The 25,990-nt window shown below is 23.1% G+C and overlaps 1 protein-coding gene across 1 annotated transcript in view; it reads right to left on the bottom strand.

Moving 5' to 3' along the window:
* Nucleotides 1-25,990, bottom strand: part of LOC105366746 (gibberellin 20 oxidase 3) — a 28,171-nt gene that overhangs the window by 425 nt on the left and 1,756 nt on the right. The window contains 5 exon segments of the mRNA XM_011505286.1: nt 3-39; nt 2,248-2,430; nt 2,542-2,689; nt 3,835-3,950; nt 9,432-9,547. Coding sequence (XP_011503588.1) covers nt 3-39; nt 2,248-2,430; nt 2,542-2,689; nt 3,835-3,950; nt 9,432-9,547 — 600 coding nt within the window.

Genomic DNA, 25,990 nt, shown 5'->3' with positions numbered 1-25,990 from the left:
ACCATGGGGAGTCTGTACTTCTAATCCACCCTCGCAATCCTGTAGATAAAAAAAAATTAGGAAAAGGGTTGTGTTAAAAACTAATAAAATTTGTACAGACAGTATGAGTGAAAGAGGCTACGATTTAAGTATTCTCGCCGTTACCTGTTTTTCCGCTTTGCAACTAGTCTGATAGTAACTGTACAATTGATATATAATTGATATATATTTTTTATTTACCTAATTTATTTGTCTGTCAGTTATCAACATTCATAATTACTAAAAAATATGTAACAAATCATTACGTATTTTTTTTACTAGATCTAAACTATATTTTCTTTATTAGCACACAGTTTTCAAAAACTTTAATATACTTTTGTAAAAATAAAAGTCTATTAAGTATGATTTTAATTGTTTAATTGATTATATAATTAATATATGCATTGTTCCAATAACCATTTTAAGTTTCTTCCACGATTACTCATTCTATTCCATAAATTCTATAAAATTACTAGAATAATTGTATACATACTATAAATAATGAATATAGTTTAACGTTGTTTAATTAATTCAAAATTTGTTAAATTCAATTGTAATAGAAATGTTGTTTAAAATATTTAAAAATCACAAATACAGTACTTAAAAAAAATATATTTTTCTCATTTACACAGTAATAATATATATATATTTTAAGTAAAATTATTTATACGTTTTCAAAATTTATTTATTCTGTACAAAATGCGCAATCATGATATGATCTTTATAAATAACATTTTTACTAATATATATTTTATTATATCACTTGATCTGATTTTTTTTTTAATTTTACAAGATATTAAGGAATTATAGAAATAGATTACTCACTCGAACTATCAGTAAATTTTAAAATAAAATTGTTAATAATTATTTTAAAGTTATTTGTACGTGAAGAGTGAAAGCAAACAGAGTCGGTAATGATTGATATTTAAAAAAGTATTGTATCATCCACTGTAACAATATAAAAATATACATATATGTACAATGTATAATAAATATATGATAAATAAATGAATCTTGAAAATGTTTTTTTTTTTGTAAAATTGATAAAGATTTCTTGTCTATCAACGAATTTTCTCTATTAAAAAATGAACATAATTGAGAAAGAATTAAATTTGTTAATTAAAAAAATTGGTTTTTACATTTCTATTATTTTCCAAGAACTATCCGAAAATTTAAAAATAGCCTGAATAAAATCAATTTTGGATATTTATATATTGCTTGATTTTACTAGTAAATAAAAGTGAAAATTATACACAATATATTTATACTTTTAATTTTAATTTGTAATTTGCTGAACAATTAAATAACAATTCTATAAAATATAAATTTATTTCAAATTATTTGAAAGTTTAATTTATTATTTAATTTCTTATTTATATATAAATAGTTTCGACAATTGTAAAATATATAATTAATATTCCATACTTTCAATTTATAATTGGAATAAAAAATTTTATAATAATCAAAGTTCCAATGAATCTCTGAGTTCATATTATTTATCCACTAATTTCTCAATTTATACCAAATACTTTATCATCCGTGGAATAGAAAAAATTCAAGAACAAACGGAACTTTCAAATATACTTTATGAATTTCTGCTTAACAATTCAGTTATTGAGTTGTTTGAAAAGGGGTCCGCTTCATACATTTAAGTATCGACTTAAGAAATATTCACATTAAATAATGTGCACAACTATATATATATTTATATCTTTTGCAATGTTCAAAAGTGATTTATAAAAAAAGTTTTCTTAGTGATATCAATACATTTCTCAATTTCACAACATTTATAGCTCACTGCTTTTTCATGACATTGTGCTAAAGAATTTAAAAAATCGAGCAATTAAATATTTATCTGATAACCTCTGGCTGATAATGAGAAAAATACATTTTTAAGAAAATTTTTAACTTGTTGAAAACATCCTCTCAATAAAAATCACTACCTTAAAACTCGATTAAATCAGCTACCGGGGCTTGACTGTTCAAATCATTCTCAAAGCCAATCGAAGGCTACAGATGCCAGATACAAAGGCAGTGCTTGCACAGCAATGATCGGCGACTGTATCGTGCACAACACTTGAAAATACTGTAATGCCAAGGGCGAGGATCTCGCGAAACGAAGGTCTAGAAAAAGACGGGCGCGGATGCCAAGTTCTGAGAATCCGATTTAACAGTCAGTGTGTTTCTGATGTAGGTTAAACGCGGATGTATTGGCAAGAGTAAACGTACTTGAGCCAAGAGAGTGAAAGTGCCGTAGTCGCAATGCGGGCCACAGCGCGTGAGTCCAGGATCGGGAGCACCCAGGGGCGGATAGTAGATGAGCCTCAGGGTTGACTCGTTACCTGGCAGCAGGAGCTTGGTATGCTTCGACGTCAGGAAATCCGGGGGCTGCTTCAACCCCACGGCCAGGGCCTACATTCATACACGGAGACACACCCGATTGGGTTTTTTCTCTTTAAGCCTTTTCTTTCATAATTTTTTTTGTTTTTCGTTCTTTTTTCAAATCACGCAAAACACACGTACGTTGAGAAGCATCATTGCCAATTGTTTAAAGTCCTGTGAGAGTTCCTCTATGGCGTGGCTGAATCCTGGCACCTCATCGTCCGGTAAGACGCTGCCGTAGCCCGTCACATTGAACGAGTGTCGTATCTCCGTTTCTTGTGTAAATAACCTAAAACAAATTCGTGTATCTATTCTTAACATACATTTATTTGTCACCAATAGCCAAATACTTTAAAACTTGCAATTGTTTTTGACATACACTAATCTCAGGAATATTTTCATTCATTCTTAAATATCTTATTTATTTTTCATGTAATTACGTTTAAATGACTTCAAATCTACATTTAATTACTTGCTTTCTTTGCAATTTTATTAAAAATTGAAAATGCTTGTTAAGCAAAATTCCTCATTATGACGATTGAATGAATAGTTAATAATACAGGAAAAGATATTCAAGAAAATATTGTAATATAAGTATACCATAATAATTTTATGAAATCATTTATACTATTAACGTTCTTTTTCAGTTATATATATTGCATAAAAAGTGGCTAATTTATGAAATGCATGTAATAAATATATTCAAACTATACATGTAAATTATTTATTTATTTGATGAACTTTCATTATCGTTTTTTTTTATAAATTATTGATTTATAAAAAATCTACAACTTATTCGAGTATATACTTCATTTGAATAAAGTAGTTTTATATAATTAATTAATATAATTTTTTGCTTGTGAATAGATTTATTTTTATAAACATTAAAAATTTCAAAGTTTTAGTAAGATAAAAGGCTTTTTTTCATTAATAAGAATTAAAATTAACAAATTTTTTATCGTATTTGTTTATTTTTCTAATTCCGTCTTATTTATATTTTTAGAACTGTGATAATATTGGTTTCTAATAAAAAAAAATATGTATAACTATATACTTTATTATAACCTTTGATCGATTATTTAGAATATAAATAAGATTATAATTAATTTCTATAAAATTAACAATTTTATTTGCAGTTTATTTAGTTAGCAAAATAACTTAATGGATTCTAGTAATTACTATTAATATAAATTAAAAATTATTTTTTTAATATAAATTTATAAGACTAAGTAACTTATATAACTATATAATGGAATTACTTTGACATTCTAAAAGTACTTTTTTTCATTTATATTTATTTATGTTTGAAAAATGTAAAAAAATTGCAGAATTGAAAAAACTTTTCTTACCTTTCACATTATTTTTATCTCAATATATATTAAAAAGCGCTAATACATTATTTGTCCAGAAAATTAATAAAACGCAAAAAATTACCTTTCCATTCCTGGTTTGACATAGCCGTGATTTGAGGGCGAAATCCGCTCGTATTTGTTGCGACTTTTTTCTGGTAACTCACAAAATCCATCCATGGCTCTGTACAAAGCCTTCAGCTATGCAGAAAAGTGTAAATATGATAATTACGACCACTTACAATGGTTTTTAAATTTAGGACTTTTAATTATCAAAAAAAAAGTTGCATTCTACATTCCGTGCTTTACTCTCTAAATAAATGTTTTTTGTACCGTTTTCGACTTGATATTATTCACAATTTTAAACAATTTGAAATAGAACTTGTTTATGAGGAAAACTGCTATTATCAATTGAAATTATGTAACGAGACATTTTAATAGGTTTCTGGACAAATCTGCATTATTTCTTATTTATTTAAATTCAAAATACACTGAAATATATTATTTTCATAATTCTTAATTTATATAAATTTATTCTGCTTTATTTACTCGGAAATTAAGAATATATATACCGTATAATAAATTTATTTCTAGATAATAAAAACTAAGAACTGACTACAATTATATCAAATAAATAAATTATAGAAATAAGGATATAGTTTTATTTATCTAAAAATGATGTTTATTACACAATTACATATGTTATTTTGCAATTCATTAAATTTATAACATTTGTACTGTAAAATAAATTGAGTATCAACATTTTGATATAGTTTATAGTTCAAACATGTATGTATTATCATATCCTTACTTACAAAATGCTTAAATTTAGCTTCACTATTACATCATGAATCGTTTCACATTTTATAATATTCTATACAATATTCTACATTATATATTATTACTTTTAGATTATTCTGCATTATTTAAATTACTTTGTAAATATTCCAATTTCAATAATACTTCAAGCTAATCTGAATTCTTATTTAACCAACGTGAAAGCAAATTAATGTTAGAAATTAACCAGTTTACATTAAAAAATAATTAGTTTTCTTAATATTTTAATAAACTTATTACAAAAAATCACTCTTAAAATTAAAATAAGTTTAAAGTTGCAGTAAACTTCTTTGTATTCGAATTCAATTACTGTTTCATTATTTGTTATCACTTATAAAAATGATTTACATAAAAAATTAAGTCTGCCATTTAACGTTTCAGATAAGTAATGTCAATCTTTTTTTCTGTATCCACTTGATTTTTTCATTGATCACATTAAAAGGTAAGAAAGATCTTATTATTTTTCAGGAATCCTACATTATATTAAAATCTCGTTTTTTGAGCTCATGAACCGGTTCTTCTTTCTCGATCTTTATTTGCAAGCAACGTAACAGCATACATATTTAACACAAATTCAAAAACAAAAAATAAGATCCTTCCACCTTTATTCCCGTATCTATAAAAAATTCTGCTCAATTCAAAGAGAAAAAGATTTCATAATATGGATTAATTTATACACCACTACATGAAACATTTGTTTACTCTGCTTTATATATAAAGCTCACTTCGATTGTATTTTTCATAATTACTTTTTTTTTGTTTGAAAACCTGATAAAAAGTTTCCGTTTTATTATTCAAAATACTTCTGTGTTTTTTTAAATTGTTTCATTTCATTATTTTTATGTGTTCAAATAATAATAATTATTTGTAAAATATGGAGCTATTTCAAATAACTTTATTATAAATCAAATTTTTAAATTTAATCGTAATTCTGATAATAGACTAATTATTGAAATTATTATTAAAAAACCATTAATTATTTTCTAAGCATCATTATCTGCTAATTTAGTTTTCTTATATGTTATGATGTTTTTTGTACTCGTATTATGTCGAAGAAATATTTTTAATAGAAAAAAAACACTAACTGTTCATCAATATTAATTTCAGATCTTTCAAAGTAAATGTTACCTAAACAATTATAAGAGGAACAGCCAAAAATCACTGTAATCGATCACAACACGAACCACACGGAGCGTCCATCGATTCTAAATGAATAATATAATAAATAGCACTCTGCAACCTCACAGTATTCTGTTAATATGACCGAAAATATCACCAATTATCTATATTTTAATATAATTCAAAAGTGCGACGCTCGAAGGTGGTAACTAATCATAAATCATGTATCAGAGCAAATTTGTTATTATAACTACATTAGAGTTCAAGTTGATGTCATACAATTAAGACACATTATTTTAAAAATAAAAATTATTTTTTGGAAAATCTTTCTTTTTTACTCCCGTCTATCATCTTCAACCTTGTAAACAGTAGATTTATTTTAGTTCGTATATAGGCTCCAATTTTTATATTTGCTTAGATGTTAACATCTTAAGAGAAACAGTTCAATTGAGCAAAAGTTGAAGCTAGCCACTGTTTCTTCATTTTTTTATTGTTTTTGTTCATTAATTTTTTACTTTAATTTTTTTGAAATTTTTGTACGCACTGGTGCAGCTCAACTTATTTTATAAATGGTTCTTTCATTAACGATGTTCACTTATCTTCAGATAGGTACATTGTATTAAACTATACTGCATTGCCTTTCATTTTTTCTACAGTATTCATGTGTTAACGTTTCTATAATTAATTTTGTGATAATTAAGTTTTATTCATTTATTATATAAATATATTTTAAAAGTACATAAAAAATTCTTTTTATAAATTAACGCTAAATTAAAATATTATAACATTTTTATATAATCACTAAAATTATTAAGAAATTAGTAATCCTGTGATTATGAAACAAATTAATTCTTAATATTTTTAATTTATTGAAGAATTATTTGATTATTTAATAACTTATTAAAAAACTACTTAGAAAACTTAGTTGAATAGACGTGTCTTTAATGACTTTAGATAGGACTATAAAGTATTTTTTAAATATACAATAAGCAAACCTTACTCTTGTTTTAAGTCTTACTTAATATTAAAGATTTAACGTTTTATAATAATTTTAATGATCTAATCTGGATATGTACGCAAAATTACTTTATTGTAAATAATAATAATTACATTTGATACTGTAATCTTAATTAATTAATTTTATGAATGTGATTAACAGTAAATTATACTAAAAAACATATTAAAAATTTTTGTTTTTATATTATATATAAACGAAAATGCTTTTTTCCATCTTTAACTATATATATGTTTTCTTTATCAATCAGACTTTTAAGTATAATATTTATATGAATAGAAAATTTAATGAAATTTACTTTTTGTTATTAAAAAATTAAACATCTTGATTATTCTAATATTTACTCCAATATTTAAGTAAGATTATATTTAAGATTGTTGTTACTAATAATATAATTAAATAATTGTCACAAAAAAACTAATGAGCATAAAACAATTTCCAAGTAAATGTATTATTTAGTAATGTGAATTATTATCCCGAATATATCATCAGCTAAATTAAATAATCACAATAATCAAGTCGGGTTTTTATCTTTTCAAGTTCAATCCTTTATCGGATTACTCTTTTTATTATTATTCTCATAAAAATATATACTTCTTCATCTTGATAAATTTTCTTACTTCTAATAAATCTAAGAGATTCTAAGATATTTATTCTATCGTTTTAATAAAATTAAATTTTTAAATTTTAGGAAATTTTGTATAGAAAATATTCATCATTTTGATAATATAATATATATATATTATTTTCTTTAAAATTAAAAAAAAAAGTTATAATTAATAAAAAAAGAATATAAATATTATTCTGTAAAACATGATTTCAAATGTATCAAATAATTGTATATCTATCATACTAAATACATTAAATAATATAAATGATACAGTCATTAAAACTTTTTTGTTGTATAACTGCGCAAAAAATAGGGTAATCGTAAAAACACACTACGCATAAGCTGACATTTTTCATGGTTGTAAGTATGATATAACTCAACAATTTTAAGTGATACGCTAAAATAGAAACTATCTTTTCCGTGATGTTGACAAACAAAAAACTATGACATAATTCGATCTCGAAAATGAATGCAGACAAAAGAAGAACTTTGTTTTATACATGTTCGTATTTTTTATTCTACGTCTTTTTAGATTTAAGAAAGATGCAAAATGTGATATATCTTGTTACTATAAATTTAATATTTTCAACTCATTCCGATTTTATTATTAGACGAATTTTTAAAGATGCATAATTTTATTAGTTTAATATAAAAAAATTTGTTTTCATTTACTGTTGAATTATTAATTATTAAATTTTGAAATTTAATCAATATAATTTTTAATAATATAATAATGAATACACCAAACAATTAATAAAATAATTAATATATATTTTACAAAATTTAGACTGATATTAAAAATAAATCCTTTATCAAATTATAATTTTAATTATATTTGCATAAACATAAAAAGTGAAGTAACAGAAAAAAACAATACGAGTTTAATGAGATATTTCAGTTTTGTAAGAAAAATTAATAATATTAATACTCTAAAATTATGTCACTTCGAATCTATGATGTTAGATACGTATGAAATTAATGATAGAATCAATGATAATACTTTGATAATTACAAAAGATAAGTACACGTTACATAATTCAGATTAACTATTCCATGAGAGATTCAGATTAGTTTCAATTTTAAATTGCAATCATGTGAAAATGATTTTTTAACTTCCAATAAAGAGTTTCAACAGATCCTATATATTTTTATTCATTTTGGTTTTCTCCCTTTTATATGCAACAATTATATTTTTTTAGTTCGCATTACATAGAATAAATTCAATGAAATATTATTTGTAATACATTATTAATTTTATTATACATTAATTATATTATCTAATACATCAATTAATTTTAATAATCTAAATTTACACAAAATAATTTTAGATTAGAAATTAAATGCTACTTGTTAAATGATTAAATTGTTATATGAAAATAAAAATTGTTAAATTATGAAATTAAATGATACATGTCGAAGTCTGGTTACCGTATTTTTTTATATTTTATATATTTTATATATTTTATATAATATAAATAAAAATATGACTATTTTATTTGTTAGGCTTAGTTATAAAATAAAAGTGATCATTTAAGTTAAATTTTTTAAATCAGTAATAGTGTTATTTTTTAAAATATGTATTGCACCCAACTTTGTTACACAAATTTTTACTATTAGTTTCTAAACATATTTACTTTATTTTTCGTTCTTTTCATATTTTAACAGAAATTTTTCATTTTAATCGCAATATAAAATAAAAAGGAAAGTAAATAAATTATTAAGCATAAATGCATATTTACCATAAAAAATTATTCAAGAAGTGGTATAAATTAAGTATAAATTATAAATCAATTATTTGAATATAATATTTAATAAATATATTATTGTATAGTTAAGGATAAAATGTATAGTAATGATAATAAATGAAAAACTTTACAATAAATATTTGAACAAAATTAAAAAGTTTATCATAAAAGAAAAAAAGTACACCGAACATTAAAAAAATAAAGAAATAATACAAATTATGAAGCAATATGTTACAAGATAAAATGCATGATGAAACGCAGCATTCAATATAATCTTGAGATTGAAACTAAAAAAAAAAACAAAAAAGAAAAAAGTTCCAATACAATTGTAGGCATTGCGTGTAGGCAGTACATACTTTACAGTCGGGAATGCCATGGTTCACCAAGAGGGCGAGACCCTTCTCAGAGAGTGCCTGGACCAACTTGGTAGCGACCTGCTTTACGACACCTTTCTTTGGGCATCTTTCCGTACCTGAAATGGTCAAACGAAAAGCAAGCGTTACCATGTTATTCTTCTTACATTTCCTTTCACTCTCTTCACCGTTACAGTTTTTTTCTATACTTTTCTATCTTATATAGAAAAGCACGTTTAATGATATTTTTTAGTAAGATCCAGCTTTCTTAAAAAAAGATGCTTTATAATTACTTCATCTAGGATAATTGCAGAAACAAGATAATTAGCGTCAAAAATCAATATGTCGCCATAGACAGTAAACAGACTGAGAGTAATGTGAATAAATAGACGATAATACTAAATGTAAAGACTGAATGCAGCATACTCCAACCTGGGTGCATGGAACATCTGAAAATCTCTCTCACCTCAGAGTTACTCTTATTCCATTTCTTACTTAGCTGAATCCCATCACTCGCTTTCAAGTTGCTTCTGTGTAAGAGGTTGCAACAGAATGCTGTTGAATCGCATAATTATTTTGCGTCATCTCTACTTTTGTTCCCCCTTTTCATAATTTTATATCCATATGCAATATAAATATTTACTGATACTCTGAGTAGCACCACTCTTTATAAAACTTATACAAGAATCCTTATTTAGAACAATGAAGTAACATTTAAAATAAGTCAGTGATAAACAAAGGATAAAAAAATGTAAGTTTAAAATATGAGTAAATATTACGTAACAACTGAGGATAAAAAGAGTATTATGTGATTAACCACCTATTTTAAAATATGAAATTTTATATAATAATTAATGTATTCATTTAGTTTTCTAAAAGCATTATTTAGTTATATTAACAAAATAGCATCCTACTGAGACACTTCTTACATTTTAGAGTATACTTCTGAATCAATTTTCAAGTTAGTAATATGGAATACATTATTTGATGCAATTAAATAGTGAAGATACATCATAGTTGAGTATTAGAGTATTTTTACAGATTAAAAATAAATAATGACTGGCATCAAGCTTTCCTGTATGTTTTTTCTCCTTATCGAGTATTCGTAAGGACAATTAAATTCAAAGAATTTGTTTTTGATTTTTTTCAGTATCAGGAATATATTACAAATTATATTCGAAAATATTTTTAATTTCCTTTCATCTATTTTATTACCTATTTATGTCATTATAATATTTTATGATAAAAGAAATGCAAAAATTGAGAAATGCTTTATTTCAGTTATATTCTTTTAAACATTATTTTGAAATTATTATATAAACATTAATTTGATATATAAACAGACTATATTAAAAATATTATAGTAATTTATGTACATTGAAACAGTTAATGTGTAATACGTGATTAATTTGAAATTTATCAATCAAACGATCCTTAAAAATGAATTTTAATATTAATCACATTTCTAAATAAATTAAATTTTTTATGATTTAAACATAAGTTTGATTTTACATACATTTAAATACAATATTAAATATATGAATACTTTTAACACATATTTAAGTCATTGTCATCGATTACAGTTAATGCCATACAATTTTTTATTTATAATTTTCAATTACAGGTAAAATATTTTTTCCATCTCTTAGTATAAAATAAATAAATTCACAATATATAATAAATTATTATTTTCATATTCCATGAGTCACTTCTTTTTACACTTCCAGTTAATTAAATATTTTATTTTTCTTACAACATTTAACAAAACATATTTTTTAAATTATCATAATAATAATCTGATGATTTTCAATCTGTGACTATCCATTGCTTTTAACTATTTATTAATTAATTTAATGAAATGTATTAACTCGTAATTAAATAAACTTAATTAAAATTAAAATTTATCCAACTTTGACTAATTAATTAGCAATTACAGTTTCGATCATGCTATTTTTATAGATTTAGTAGAATTATAAATTTATTGCCCTTTGATTCTGAAAATATCTTACGAATTGTTATCTCGAATTGGTATTTTCTTTTATTGAATGTTTTAAGAAAGAAATAATTTTCCACTTAAATAAAATTATATTTTACAAAAAAGAACACTTTAATAAAGTTAAATTTAGTGTCTTGCTAAATAAAAAGTTAAGTATTATCTATAGCTTTATTTTTCTGTCTATCTGCAAAAGAATTTATTAAAAATATAAATAAGAATTAACTTATTAAATTAGATCAGATTTAAAAATGTCTTTATTTATTTATCGCTTTTCCCATGTTGTATTTGTAATTCATTGGGCTACTAGAAGATCACGTGTTTAATATTTGAGCATTAATTGTATCCAATAGTGTTGCTCAAATTATGAGGCTGTTACGTATTCTGATTTTCACTTGTTTTTCTTCACGGGTACATTGAGAGCCTGGATAAATATATACAGAATCGCAGCAGCTGATGGCTTAATGAGATGAAAATGCTTATATATTTTTGTTAGATAATATAAGCTGTGAAAAATAGAAATAAATTACGTCTGATAAATGTACTACAGCTAATGGGATTAGTTTTAAGATAAAAATATGCGTCATGTTGTAAGCAATTGATATAAAGTTTTTCAGTTTTCCTTCACAATCGTGTTACTTATTTTTCTTCGATGAAAAAACAAATTTCAATATTATTAGTTTCAATTATTTTTACATATTCATATTTTTCTTTAAATTCAATAGCTTGAATTACTTATGTGTGTATGTTTTCTTTATTTTATATCATCCATTTCATTATTATTATTTTTATGAATGTCAATAATAAAAATAGCTTTATGTTTATCTTTACGCGTAAAAATGCTTTTAAATACATTATTAATTATATCCTATTACAGTATAATATTAAAAAATGAATTTAATTAATATTAGAAAAATTATATGTATTTAATATAAATATTAAGGGTACTTCGATTCGTTTTCATAATATTCTTAAGAAACATACAAAATAATTTCGGTTATCCTAATGAATTGAAAATATTTATACAGATGTATAGTTATTTGAAATTACAAAGCCAAGACTTTTGCACACGTTTTCTCTTAAAAATAATCTAAATAAGTTGAGAACTGCATTGAAAGAATGACGATTTATACAAAAATAATCGTTACAGATCCGTAAAAATTTCTGACAGAAGCTTCTGCATGTAATTATGCCGTCTAAGATTTTCTAATTAGGTATATGGTAAATTTTTTTTCAGGTAAATGCCAATGTACGATTTGTTCATATAAAATGTTGTATTTATTCAATTTCAATATCATTGTGAAACTTATTTTAAAATCATATTTTGTAGTAGTACAATATTTTTACGTTTTATACTGCTTCTTTGTTTATATAATATATAAAATAATATTATAATAATTTAAAAAAAAAAAATTTTCTTTTTATAATATTGCTTCTTATTGATTCTTTTCTTTTTGAAAAATCTTTTATGAATTGAATATTTATAAATGTTGTAATTTACAAAATTAGTATTTATACTTTTTCTCGTAATTTAATCGAAGATATAGGTATATATGTAATATTGTGTGTATGTTTAATTGAAAGTAAGAAATCAAAACATATCTATCAAAATATCAGCATTGAATCAAAACTTTGCCCTACCTCACGCTTCTATTGTTTTAAACAATTCAATTTATTCTAATATTGCAAATTTGAAGCATCAAAATCCAATTTATATACATAAAAAATATTTAGTAATTAATATTAAACTGTATTTACTTGATAAAGAATTTAAAATAAATGCTTATATAAATAGCCATATTTTGTGATTAAATATATATGCGTGCATTAGTGTAGTTACTATAATCTAATTTCAAATAAAATAAAAATAATTTCTAAAAACTTAATAAAATGATTGCTCTCATAATTTCTTCATGTAAGCTATAATATTCAACAGACAAATTTTTTTATTATCTACATAATCTTTTATTTAAAAAAGCATATATTTAATGATCATTTTCATAATTTCGTTGGCTTACACTACTTTACTCATTATCACATGTACACCAATGAACTTGTAAAAGATATTATTGAGTGTATACATCCAAAAATACAACATATTAATGATTTTTATGAATTCATACTTTCGATAACAAATTACATGAATAAAATTTAGACTGATATATAATTGCTTCAAAATGATGGAATTAATAAACTAGTATCATGTATTCTAATTATCTTTAATTGACATTTCATTTATGTTTTCCAGCTTGGAAAGCCAAGGTCAATTTTAATCGAAACGGATAAGTTATCGAAGACTATAGTTGATACACCTTGTCTCGACGCACGTGTATTGTAAACACATGACGCATTTAAAAAGAAAAGAGCAAATAAAAGCTAATATTTTTCCGGACAAATTTATAGCTGTCCTTTATAAATCACTAGTCATGGAAGATTAAATAATTGAGCAACAATGACTATTTATGTTTTAAGTGTTGACTCGAGATTTTAAACTAAATAATAATTAATTGAATAAAATACAAAAAATATTTCAATATATACAAATTCAATATACATATATATCAAAAGTATTGCTTTTATATAAACGATGAAATTTATTAAAAAGAATAATACTTCCCAGAAATCTAGTATCATTTAAAAATATAATAAAATGTTAAAAACTATAAATATAAATATTAACATAATATAATATATAAGCATATTAATGTAATACAGCTAATTATTATTTATAAGATCGTGTACACAATATTTTAACTATGCAAAATGTTACACGTATTTTCGTGAAATATATTAATATTCTTATTTAAAATTAATACTTAAATTTATAAATTTAAATATTTAAATTGGTCTATCATATTGTACATTTTTCCTTCGCTTTACATAAATTATTCACAAAATTGATATAAGTATTTTATAATTTCATTAAATTAGTTTTATTACATACGTTGTTATTAACTTGAATTATTAATGAATAATATTTTTAACTTCTATTCATTCATCTTCATAAAATTGAATTATGAAAACATAAATAATTCTATACCATATAACCTTTATTATTAAGAGATCGATAATTAAAATTGAAAATATTCATTAATAAATTAAATATAATATTCATATGAACAATTTGATTGGTAACTACTAGATTAAAAAAAACTTGAAAATTTTCACATTCAATAGTTATCAAATCTAACTTAATAATGTACTTTATGATTACTTACATAAGTAAATTGAACAATTTTCGATGTACTCTGGTCCAGAAAATTTATATATATTTAATCTGAATAATTATTCTATATAAGTATTGTATGTTATTCTGCATTGAAATCATTTGAGAGGAAATATTTAACACAAGTATTCCTTTTAAGACTTCCTCAGTAGGAGCCTTACAAACACTTAAGATTATTCTTGATTCTTCAACAGAAAAGAATATTTGGTGGTTTATTGAATATATTTATAAATGTGTTATCGAATAAAAGTAGTTTTTCCCTGGTGTCGCTGCACTCGGCATACTAACTTCGTAGAACGTGTGCAACTAGGCAAGCGTATGTATTCTGCGCACGGCTTTGTAAAATTTATATATTGAGTAGTTTAAAATTTAAAAGCAAACAAATAATATCTCAAGAATCTTTTATAAAAAATAAAGATAACAATTTTTTCAAAACTTATAGTTTATTGGATACAAGTTCATAATTCAGGAGAATACAAATAGAAGAGAAAATAAATTTTCTTAATTGGAATCTTACAGTTTATTATTGATATTGATTTTCTAAGTAGATGTTGCAAGGGTCAACCAAGACTGCAATATCAGGATTTAAAACAATACCGTATATTTTAAGGCATTAAAGTTACATGTAAAATATTAGAACAACTTTTGTATTATATAAGCCAATAATTTAAAACAAAACCTGTATCGTGTGAACGAAAATTGTTTTTGTATTAAGTAAAATAATAAAAAAAAAAAGATAGACTTTTTAATTTCATAAAATTAAAGTTAGCTTTATAGAGACTGAAATTTTTATTAACAATTTAGCTATCTATGTGAATTTTGTAACACTTAATCTTTAGCATTCTTCTCTATATTTCGAATATTCTTTAATGATTTTTTTAAACTTTAATGACTTATATACGAATGTATGTACATACTTTTACACTAGTAGAAAATTTATCTTATGGCAAATTTTTCAAAAAATGACGTTAGCTATTAATGTAACTTTTATTAATTTTATATTTGGTAAATGCGCCTGTGATACTTTCATACATAGTTTATATTTTAGAACAAATTCAGTTACGTGACAGTACAATAAATTTCGGTAAATATTAAATATATTAAATACTGTATATGTAGTAAATCATTTACTATCGAGACAAAAAATTTGTTTATATTTAACATTAAACATCCTAAAACCGATATTTCATTATATTTAATAACGTAATTTTCTGAAAGAAAAGAAATGATTACACATATACAAATATATGCACTACACTCGTTTATAAATAATGATGATCTACATATATGCGGTTAATCAATATTTAAATCACTATTATAATATAAAAAGCGTAATAAAAAAAATAAATACTTCTTTTATCAGAAATGCTTTTATGTGAACACCTGAAAAAATCTCATTGACAATAATTAAAGGCAACAGTGGAACCCATTATAGTTACGTCATATTACATTCCTACTGCATCATTATGGAAACACGCGTTATTCACGTGAAGAGTTGCCACCGCTCTTGTAACGCAAGCACTAAACATAAATCCCTTCTTATGCTCATTAAAAGTTCCAACTTTTTTCATTAATTTTTCTAATTTGTAGCGAATTAAAAAAAGTTAAAAAATGAGTTTCATTGCTTTAAAATTGCCAAATGTTCCTTTAAAAGTTAAATTGTTCTATTGGAAAAAGGAATAATTAGAAAAAAATTTTCAATTTTAGTTTGGATAAAAGAAAGTACAAATATTCTCGTATAATTTGAAGTAAAATAGATTATTATACACCTAAGAAAATAAGGATTGTACGGCATTTTCTAATTATCTGGTTTGCTCGATATAGAATATAAATATTTATTCCTTAATTTCGAAATGTTTAAATAACCAATCTTGTACATTATTCTTATATTACTTTTAAATATAATTATTTTTATTTTAAAAAAGCACAAAAATAAAGTGAATCGCAATCTCATTTAAATTTTCTAAAAGCTTTTGCAATTTTATATTCGATTAAAAACTTTAGTAGCAAATCGCAATCGAAATGGCAATAATGAAAGTGGAAGGAAAAATTAAAAAATCAAAATAACAAGAATATAATACTATTAATTAAAAAAAAAACTATTTATAATAGGCATTATCATTAAGATTATATGTATACAAGCGTAAAACAAATGTTAGCATTATTTGAATTCTATTTGATTGACAGGTTGTTACGAAGTATTAGGGTATACATTACATAATTTAATATCAACATTAATAGAATATTTGTATTAAAAGTGACATTAATATCAATATGAATACATAATAATAATCATAAAATAGCCTTAGATATTCAAAGTGAATGTATTTGCCCACATTTTTTAATAATTTGTTCTTTATTTTATTTTTTTCTTATGATAGTTCTTCCGTATTTCACACAGTTGATAATTAATTATTCATTCATATGGAATCAAAAACATGAAAGCACTAGAGGAGCTTCGTTTTTAACTAATCTAAAGATAAATCCATGTTACTCATTTTATCAAAAATATAATAAATGCTATTTTTGAAAACGATAATACAATAATAGGACTTAAAATCGATAACTGTTATTTATGTTTAGAAATATTTTAATGTTATTAAATGACTTTGACGTCATTTTTAATACAATACCATTCGTTCGATTCTTGTTTATTTAAAATTGTACGCCTTTAATATCTTAATATATTTTTTAATATTTGTTCTGCGGGAAATCATTTTAGTAAAACTTTTTACTTTTGCCAAACCTGTATACTTAAAAATACCTTCTATACTTAAAAATATATAAACTACTATAATATATTTATAAAAATATAAATTTGCTTTAATAAGTTTAAAAATTCGTTTTTTAGCTTTATTTACTTGTCTTATAAAGAACTTTAATTTGACAAAAAATTTTAAACAGAAATGTGTATTTCAAAACAATTACCTTAAGAATTTATTTATTTCATCATTTACACTTGCTTCTTCTGCACTTTCCTTATACATCGTCATACTCATTATATAATTAGATTGAGTACAAATCAATGTAATATTATCTCCGACTAATGTTACTAGATCATATTCATCTACATCATTTTCAATGCATTTACTTGTTACATTCTATGTCGTTATTACCCCTTACTAAAGTCTTCATGATATAAACCTTGAAATTGATCACGAACTTTGATAAGACATTGCATTGTTGTAAAAGAAAATACGCATTGAAAAAATTCAATTTGAAACTTAATTATTAAACTCGATTCCTATCAAATGTTTGATGCAATATTGATTCAATTACTATTTTACAGATTTCTTAACTTTGTATGTTTAAAATTATACTTTTATTCATTCACTAAGTATTAATACATTTTTTAAGACATTTGGCAGCATCATATTTAAAATATCATTTTGTCAAACAGAAAAGATATTCTGCTTATTTTTTACAAATATGCAAAGTTCTAGTTAATCACTAGAATTAATTTTTTGTCGAGAATAATAAATATTTGGAAAATAAAAGTCTAATGTCTGTCTAATAGTCAAATGAAACTACTTCAACTTGAAAAACAAAAACGTGTCTTGAATACCCTTACATGATAGGTTTCCAATTCAATTCAAATTAGATTGAATGAATAAAAACTTTGGATGTGTAATCGTGTTTGAAAGTAAATTGTTTCAATAGATGTTTCCGACATTCTTGTTGATTCTCATTCATTTCAATTTACCATTACTTCAAAACGATGCTCACACCGTTTTAAGTGTTCTCTTGAAGTAATGAAAGTGATTCCTTCTAACAGCAAATGTAAAGCATCCAAGGTAATATTCGAATTCAATATATTCAAATTTGAAATTCATTAACTAAAAATAAATTATAGATGTGTCTAATACTCGCGTACATTAATCGGTAAGATTTACCTTCATTGTAAATAGACAATAAAAGTCATATTACAAACTGAACTGACTTAAAATTTATTAGATTAATACATAAATTTCATATATGTTTCATCAATAATGTTCCAATAGGAGATGTTTAATGTTGATATTAATTAAATTAAATATTTGTTTTATTAAGTATTTTAATTTTTTATTTGTAAAATGTAAATAATTTCTAAAATTATAAAACAATATATATTTACAAAGCATATATTTTATACAATAATAGATTGCAACTGATCAAATAAATGATATTAACAAATAGATTGTATATTTCAAACTATAATTTCAAACAATATATAAATAAAGAAATTATGACAATGTAAAAAGTTGAAATTTTAATAAAACTTAATACAAACTACCAATAACTAGTTTGAATGTCCTAGTTTAATAATGGCTGATACTATTCTCTTTTTTGCCTTAATTATTGATTTGTACCTACTCATTTATTTTTAATTATATTTTAATAATATATCAATATCTCAATATGATCGAGATTTAATCCTTTTTATAAATAAAATAAATTAGTAAATATTTTGTTATAATTATTTTACAATTTACATTTTATAATTATAATTAAAGATAAGATTAAGATCAAAAGTTACAACTAAGTAACAAAATTAACAAAAAGTTACAACACATAACCCATGACATATTTAAATGTAGAAAGTTCTTTTGTATAAATTATCATTATTAGTAAAGTAGCATTGTATAGAAATAGATGCAAAAAATTTTGCATCTAATTCTACGTGAACAAGTAAGACGAACTCGGTGAACATAAATAAAAAATTAGAATAATCTGACTGGTTATTGAAAAAAATTGATCAATGGTGCAAAAAAAAAGTTCCTGAAACTAAACCTAAAGCAAAACTGAGCATCACAGATAGAACAGAAAACAATGAATGTATTCAAATACTTCGACGCAGGTTTCAAACGTTTTCGAATATAATATAATATATAAAGCCATAACATATCTTTTTTACTCATTGCATAGTCGATTTAATCTTTATTCTATATATATATATATATATAAATGTCACAAAAATAAAAAAGACAAAAAAAGGTAGATAGATATATATATATCTATATATATGAATAATGAACAATCGCGTTTTTTAAATTATTCAAATTAAAATTATTTTAAATATTTTTTGCGAAATTAAAGTAAGAAAATTCTATTATATAGTCATAAATATGGGCAAATTTTGTTGAATTTATAAAAACTACTAATATTTATTTAGAATAAATAAAAAACTAAGTATGATCATATAATGAATAAATGCAGACTATTTAAAAAAATTATTTTTAAAACCAGCAACGATAATAAACAAATAAACAAACATAAATATTAATATAAATAACAAAATTATTTACGGATTTAATTTAAGGGTTCCCTAGCACTGTAATATTAAATAAATAAAAAAGCGCTCTTATTTAATTCATCATTAAGTTAGATAAATTCTGGAAAAAAAATTTATAATGGTTTTTTTAATTATTCAATATTTCAAAACTTTCTCACTCTTATTACGTCGACATTAAAATATTTTCAATACATACATTAAAATATAACAAATATGTTATATTACATTAAACATAAAACAAAACAATGATTTATTTACTATATTTCTATTAATAACAGTATAATAATTGTTAATATGTCATAAATGAAAATATTAATGTCAAATCAAACAAATAATTTTCTCCCTGTGCAAAAATAATTATTTTGAATTTTTCTCGTTTATAATTTGTAATAAAATGAGTGTTTATAACTTAACGTAATATAATAAAAAATATTTCAGTATCTTCTCACAAAATATATATTCTAATGATACTGTTTTTTAATTTGGAAAAATGATTTGAGTACGAATTGTTGAAACAGGCTTAATAATAATAAGGTTTATAATTACATAATTTTAACGAAGTAAAAATACAAATAATATATGAGCGAATGGATAAAGGAGTATACTATTTTTTATAGATAAAGAAACAATCAGAAATATATATATTTAAAAAATATATATTCGTACTTAATCTATATGCACGTAAGCAACATATTAAATCCGAGTTTCTATGCCAGGATAAATCGTATAAATATATATTATTATTAAATATTCAGAAAATTATATTTATCAGTTATTACATGTATATAATTATTATACAAATTACGTATGCAATGAAATAGAACATTAGAGATTATTGTAAATTTATTGAAATTTAGATAATCTGTGTTCTATTCAATAAAATTGTTACCGTTTATTTAAACAAAATAAACCTAATTATAAAATATTTACATTACATTTATACACTAATTTTATGAATCTAAAAAAAGTACTTAATTTATTAAATACTTCTTTTAAAAACATTACTGCTTCTATAAAAATAAATTTTGTATCTCATTGTTATCTAAACACTTGTAAAAATGTAAAAATATAAATGCCAATGTTTTCGATTTCACATTTCACCTAAAATAATTAGTTAATTCATAAGTCTTTCTATTCGTGTCATTAGAAATTGAAAACTTTCTCAAATAGATAGCGAGATATGAGGCGGCCATTGCTTATGGGAAAAAGCCTATACTTAACATGTTAATAACGAAACAAAGTTAAAGTAAAATTTGAAAAAGACAAGTGCAATCAAACACGTATACGTAATCTGAAAAGTACTAAAAAGTAGTAGGATATACTTATTTTTTTGATAAGTCAGTATCGTAAAATATTGTTTTTGTTTTCCCTCAAAACCCTTTACTTTTTTTGGTCCTATCTTCCTAATATCTTTTAAAACCCCCTTCGGTTAATTCTGTTTTATAATTAAAAACATACTTAAGTAAATTAATGGAAAGTATTATTATAACTTACGTGCCATTTTTACTTTTACAAATAAATTTTGAAATTATTTTAATAAATTGAACAATGTTAAAAATGTGCAATCGTTCTATAATTGAATAATGGTTATATTTATTAAAAGAAAAAAATTTGAACAATATTGTCTTGCAATTGTTTTATAAAACTTTATATTATGTTACAAACCATTATATAGTAAAAATTATAACAGTTAATGTAAAAATAGAAATGCTGTTAATTCATTTGCAAATTATTTTCTTTCGCTCATTAAGCGTACTCTAAATAGAAAATTCTTGCCATCAGCTTTATCCATTAATAATATATTTCAGCAGAGTAAAGCAGAGTAATCAAAACATCTTTAAACATATTTTACATCTTTTATTGAACGATGGTTAGTACGGACGCGAAGCCTCATTATATTAATTTCGAATATTTTATTCTTTGTAAGATATGTGATGTTTGAGAACCAAATAGTCTTCGTTTTACATTTATAACCTCAAAAAAGTTAAACTGCAATGAAATTAAATAAAAATAAAACATCACTTCTCCGAAATATGAATATTGAAAGGATAAACGACAAAAGTACAAGAAAAATATAGCTAAATACTTTTATACAAAAAAATGTATAATAATCAATCATTATTGCGAACTTGATTAAAATTCTTTACAAACTTAAGGCACTTAATTTATTTGAAGGCACGAAGCCAAAAGCTACTAGTATACGTACTAGTATCAAAGTATCTAAAAAATTCTAAATATAATTGACTAAATGAATATAAAAATAAATATAATAGCAAATAAATCAACAACTATTTGAAAAGCTCACTACATTAAAAATTCATGTAATACAAAAATTTTACTTTTATCTTTATGTATTAACAAAACTTGTGTAGATATTTCTTAAGTTTAAATAAAAAAGGTACGATTTTGCAATATAATTAGTAATTATAATATATAAATCGTTCAAAAATAATCTCTCCAAAAACAAATATTTAATTTATGAATATTTATTATTAGTATATTATGTATAAAAAACATATTATGTGTGTTCAAAAACCAAATTGGAAAAGCGATCGTGAATAAATGTAGCTGGTAATACATTAGAATGTACTGCAGCTGAATATCATTTAATTATATTGATTATTCAAATTGCATCTACCCATGATGATATACTGAACATTATTAAACTGAAATGTTAGGTATTTATTAACTCGCAAGTCTAAACAATCGTAGTTAATTTATTCAATAAATAGCTTTAGTAATTTATAACTTCAAAATAAACTCTGAAATCAAAAACAGGTTTGTAATTTTTTTGTATTCATCAATTATTGAATAAGAAATATTTAACAAGTTTTCTTATATTCTATATTCTTATTCTTCGAATTCGTTAATTAACAATTATTGAGTAATTGAATTATTAATACTCACATTAAATAAATTTAAATTATCCTTTAATGTCAATGCTGACTTTTATAAATTCATTTTTATATTTATCAAATTTTTTTATGTTTAGGTTCGACATCAAATTATAAAATAAAGTCTTCAGAAACTGAATATATCAAATAAAATAACATTTCATGTAGGTTCTGATTATTTTAAGGTTTCTGTGCATAGAAATCACAGTACAATTTTCATTGTTAATTCTTTAGTAAGAAATTATTAATAATAATATTGTCGGAATCTTCTAATGAGCAATCAAGCAATTTCAAAAGCAAATAAATACGATTATGAAGGAATTTTTCTTAATTAATAATTGATAGAGGATCGATTGAATTAACGATGTACAGATACTCTGTGGCTAAAAGGGCTGATACCGCTCTTATAAGGAAATTGAAAACGGATTTAAACATTAAACCAGTATTCTCTACAACCAACTGTTCTCTTGGTAATTTCTTTAACAAAATTACAAACAATTGTAATGAGTTCGAATAATTATTACTAAAATTCTTTGTAATAATTAATAATTAAAGTTTTATAAATATAAAAAATATGGAAAATAAGTAACAAAGTCTATAGAAAATGAACACGTATTACTTGTATTAAATTTGTATTAAATTAAATTACGTATTACTTGTATTAAAATATACTTTAAATACCTAATTTTGTTACCTTTTTTATTTATCAACATCGAAAACTTGTTTTGATATTACATTCATTTAACGTACTGTATATTAATGAATTTAGCTTTATGAATTTCACAAAACAGTTAAATTATACCCACAAATTTAATGACGAAGAGTATTAAACATAAACATGACTTGTAAGAGAAATATTTAAAATAATTCGTATTAATCATCTTAATTTTTATATAAGAGATGAAAGTTATGTGTTATACAGGAATAAATTATTCATTAAGTTTCTTATACAGAACGTTCATAAGGGAGAAAATGTGAGTCCAGAATGAAAAATACAGCTCTGATTACGAACAAATTATAAATTAATGATATTAAATCGTTAAGATATAAATAATGCTGTAAATGCTCAAAGCGATAATCGTGTTTGTGAGGGAAAATGGGTTTACTAGCAAATAGAGAAACAAATTGACACACAAAAGCAATGCACGATATCGCCAAGAAAAGTTTACTTACTAAGGAAAGAGTACTTTATAAGATAAAAATTATAATCTCTGTAAAGATACCATAGGAATATTTATGTAGGAATTAATCACTCCCTACAGCCTGAAGATGTATAACCTCTACAAATTTAATATAAATACATTACCAAAGACGTTAAAGTAATACCTACAAGTTGTCTGATATCCAAACTGTATCAATTTATAGAAATTACAAAAACAAACATAAGGACTATCAACTATTATCATGGGTATAAGTCACGAAAAATATGTTAAACAGTTTATCAATTGAAATGGATGTTGATTTCGCAAACTACTCGTGCACGAGAGCCCTCGTAATATTATTTCTGTCGAATTACACTCATACGAATAATTAAATATCTCATGCAAAGTGATTGAGAATAAGAAAAAAGTGTGAAGGTAAATAATGTACGAAATAAGAAAGAAAAAAAAGAAAGGAAAGAAGATTGATTTCAACGTGTTTCTATTTTATATAATATAACAGCTACCTCCTTTGAGTCAATCGGCATGCAAACATATTTCAGAATTGCAATGTTCATTGTCTTCGAGTGAACGGGGAAACGTATATTTATATGCGTTATGTTTATTATGAGATATTTTTATATTTCATGCTTGTTCTTTTTCACTTTTCCTCTTTCTTTCTTCATCACTTATCTTATCTTATTTAATCATCGCCAAACTATTTTATGGCTGTTTGTCTCATATTTAAAGGTTTTTATAGAAAGAAAGTGCTTGCCTATTAATAAACTAACTAGTCCAAGTAACTGGAAAGCAATTCGAGACCAATACATATTCCAACTTTGCCATATATATACACCATTAAACAAATATTTTTCTCTGTTACTTATCTAATTTTGAAACGAAAATTTGATATTTGTACCAATGTATATTTCTACTCACTTTAAAATTATTATACATAAAATTATTCATATCTTTCAAACTTCGTAGTAGAAAAATGTCATTTAAAACTCATGAATTTCCTCTTTCTATATTTACTATCATTTTTACAGAATAATAGATGATTCTTTATTAACACCATAAATTTAGAAATTTCTGTTAAAAAGTATCTTATATTAAACAAATTTTTATTTATTCTTTATTCTTAAATTTTTTAATTAGTTCTTATGCGTGTAAGTACTGGTGTAACTTTTATCGGTAAATGTATAATTTTCTATGCGATACATCTAAAAACTAGCTAAGATCACTTCTGTAAGGTGTTACAAAAAAAGAAAACAAAACGAAGCTATTGCTCTCCCATAATTAAACTTATATATGACAAATAGATATTCGTAAAATATACTAATTAGTGACCACTATCCCTTGCTAGGAGAAACTGTAGGTACTAGAACCATTGTCTATAAAATCACTTTCATGATATTCGAATAAATCAATCAATACATCATCAAGAAGCTTAGGACTATGTCTCAAAATATTAAAGCAAGTCACAGAATCGTTTTATATCATAATTATAAAAAAACGCTGCATTTCAGCGATTTCTAACTGCTCACTGATGTAAAATTATTTCATAAAAAGAAGTTTTATTATCACCTTAGTTTTACATATGATTGAAAAATGTAATATTTATTTTAAATACAATATTATTTCACGTAATTAAATCATATTTTACTTTTCAAACTAAATCAAATGCTCAGTAATATTTTTAACCTTTATTAATTTTATTTGTCTAAAGTACTAAACTCAAATAATTTTTCAATTTAAAAATTGAACAAAATAATAAAAAAAAAATCAATCATCATTTATTTTTATTAAATTTATACTATTAATCATTTCAACAATATTATTAAATTCGTAAACTTTCCAAAAGAATCAAACTTTAAAAAATTTTTTAACAAGAAGCGTACAAGTGCTGATTTATATACCGTAAATATACATTCAAAATAAAGTATTTGAATTAAATAAAGTTTTATTATTTTCCATTTAGATTTATTAAATTAATTATATCTAACCTATCAAATCTGCATATGAAAATGCTCGTGGA

This window comes from Ceratosolen solmsi, unplaced genomic scaffold (assembly GCF_000503995.2).
Source record: "Ceratosolen solmsi marchali unplaced genomic scaffold, CerSol_1.0 scaffold87, whole genome shotgun sequence".
Taxonomy (NCBI): domain Eukaryota; kingdom Metazoa; phylum Arthropoda; class Insecta; order Hymenoptera; family Agaonidae; genus Ceratosolen; species Ceratosolen solmsi.
The sequence above is the reverse complement of the archived record's forward strand: the minus strand, read 5'-3'. Positions and strand labels throughout refer to the sequence as shown.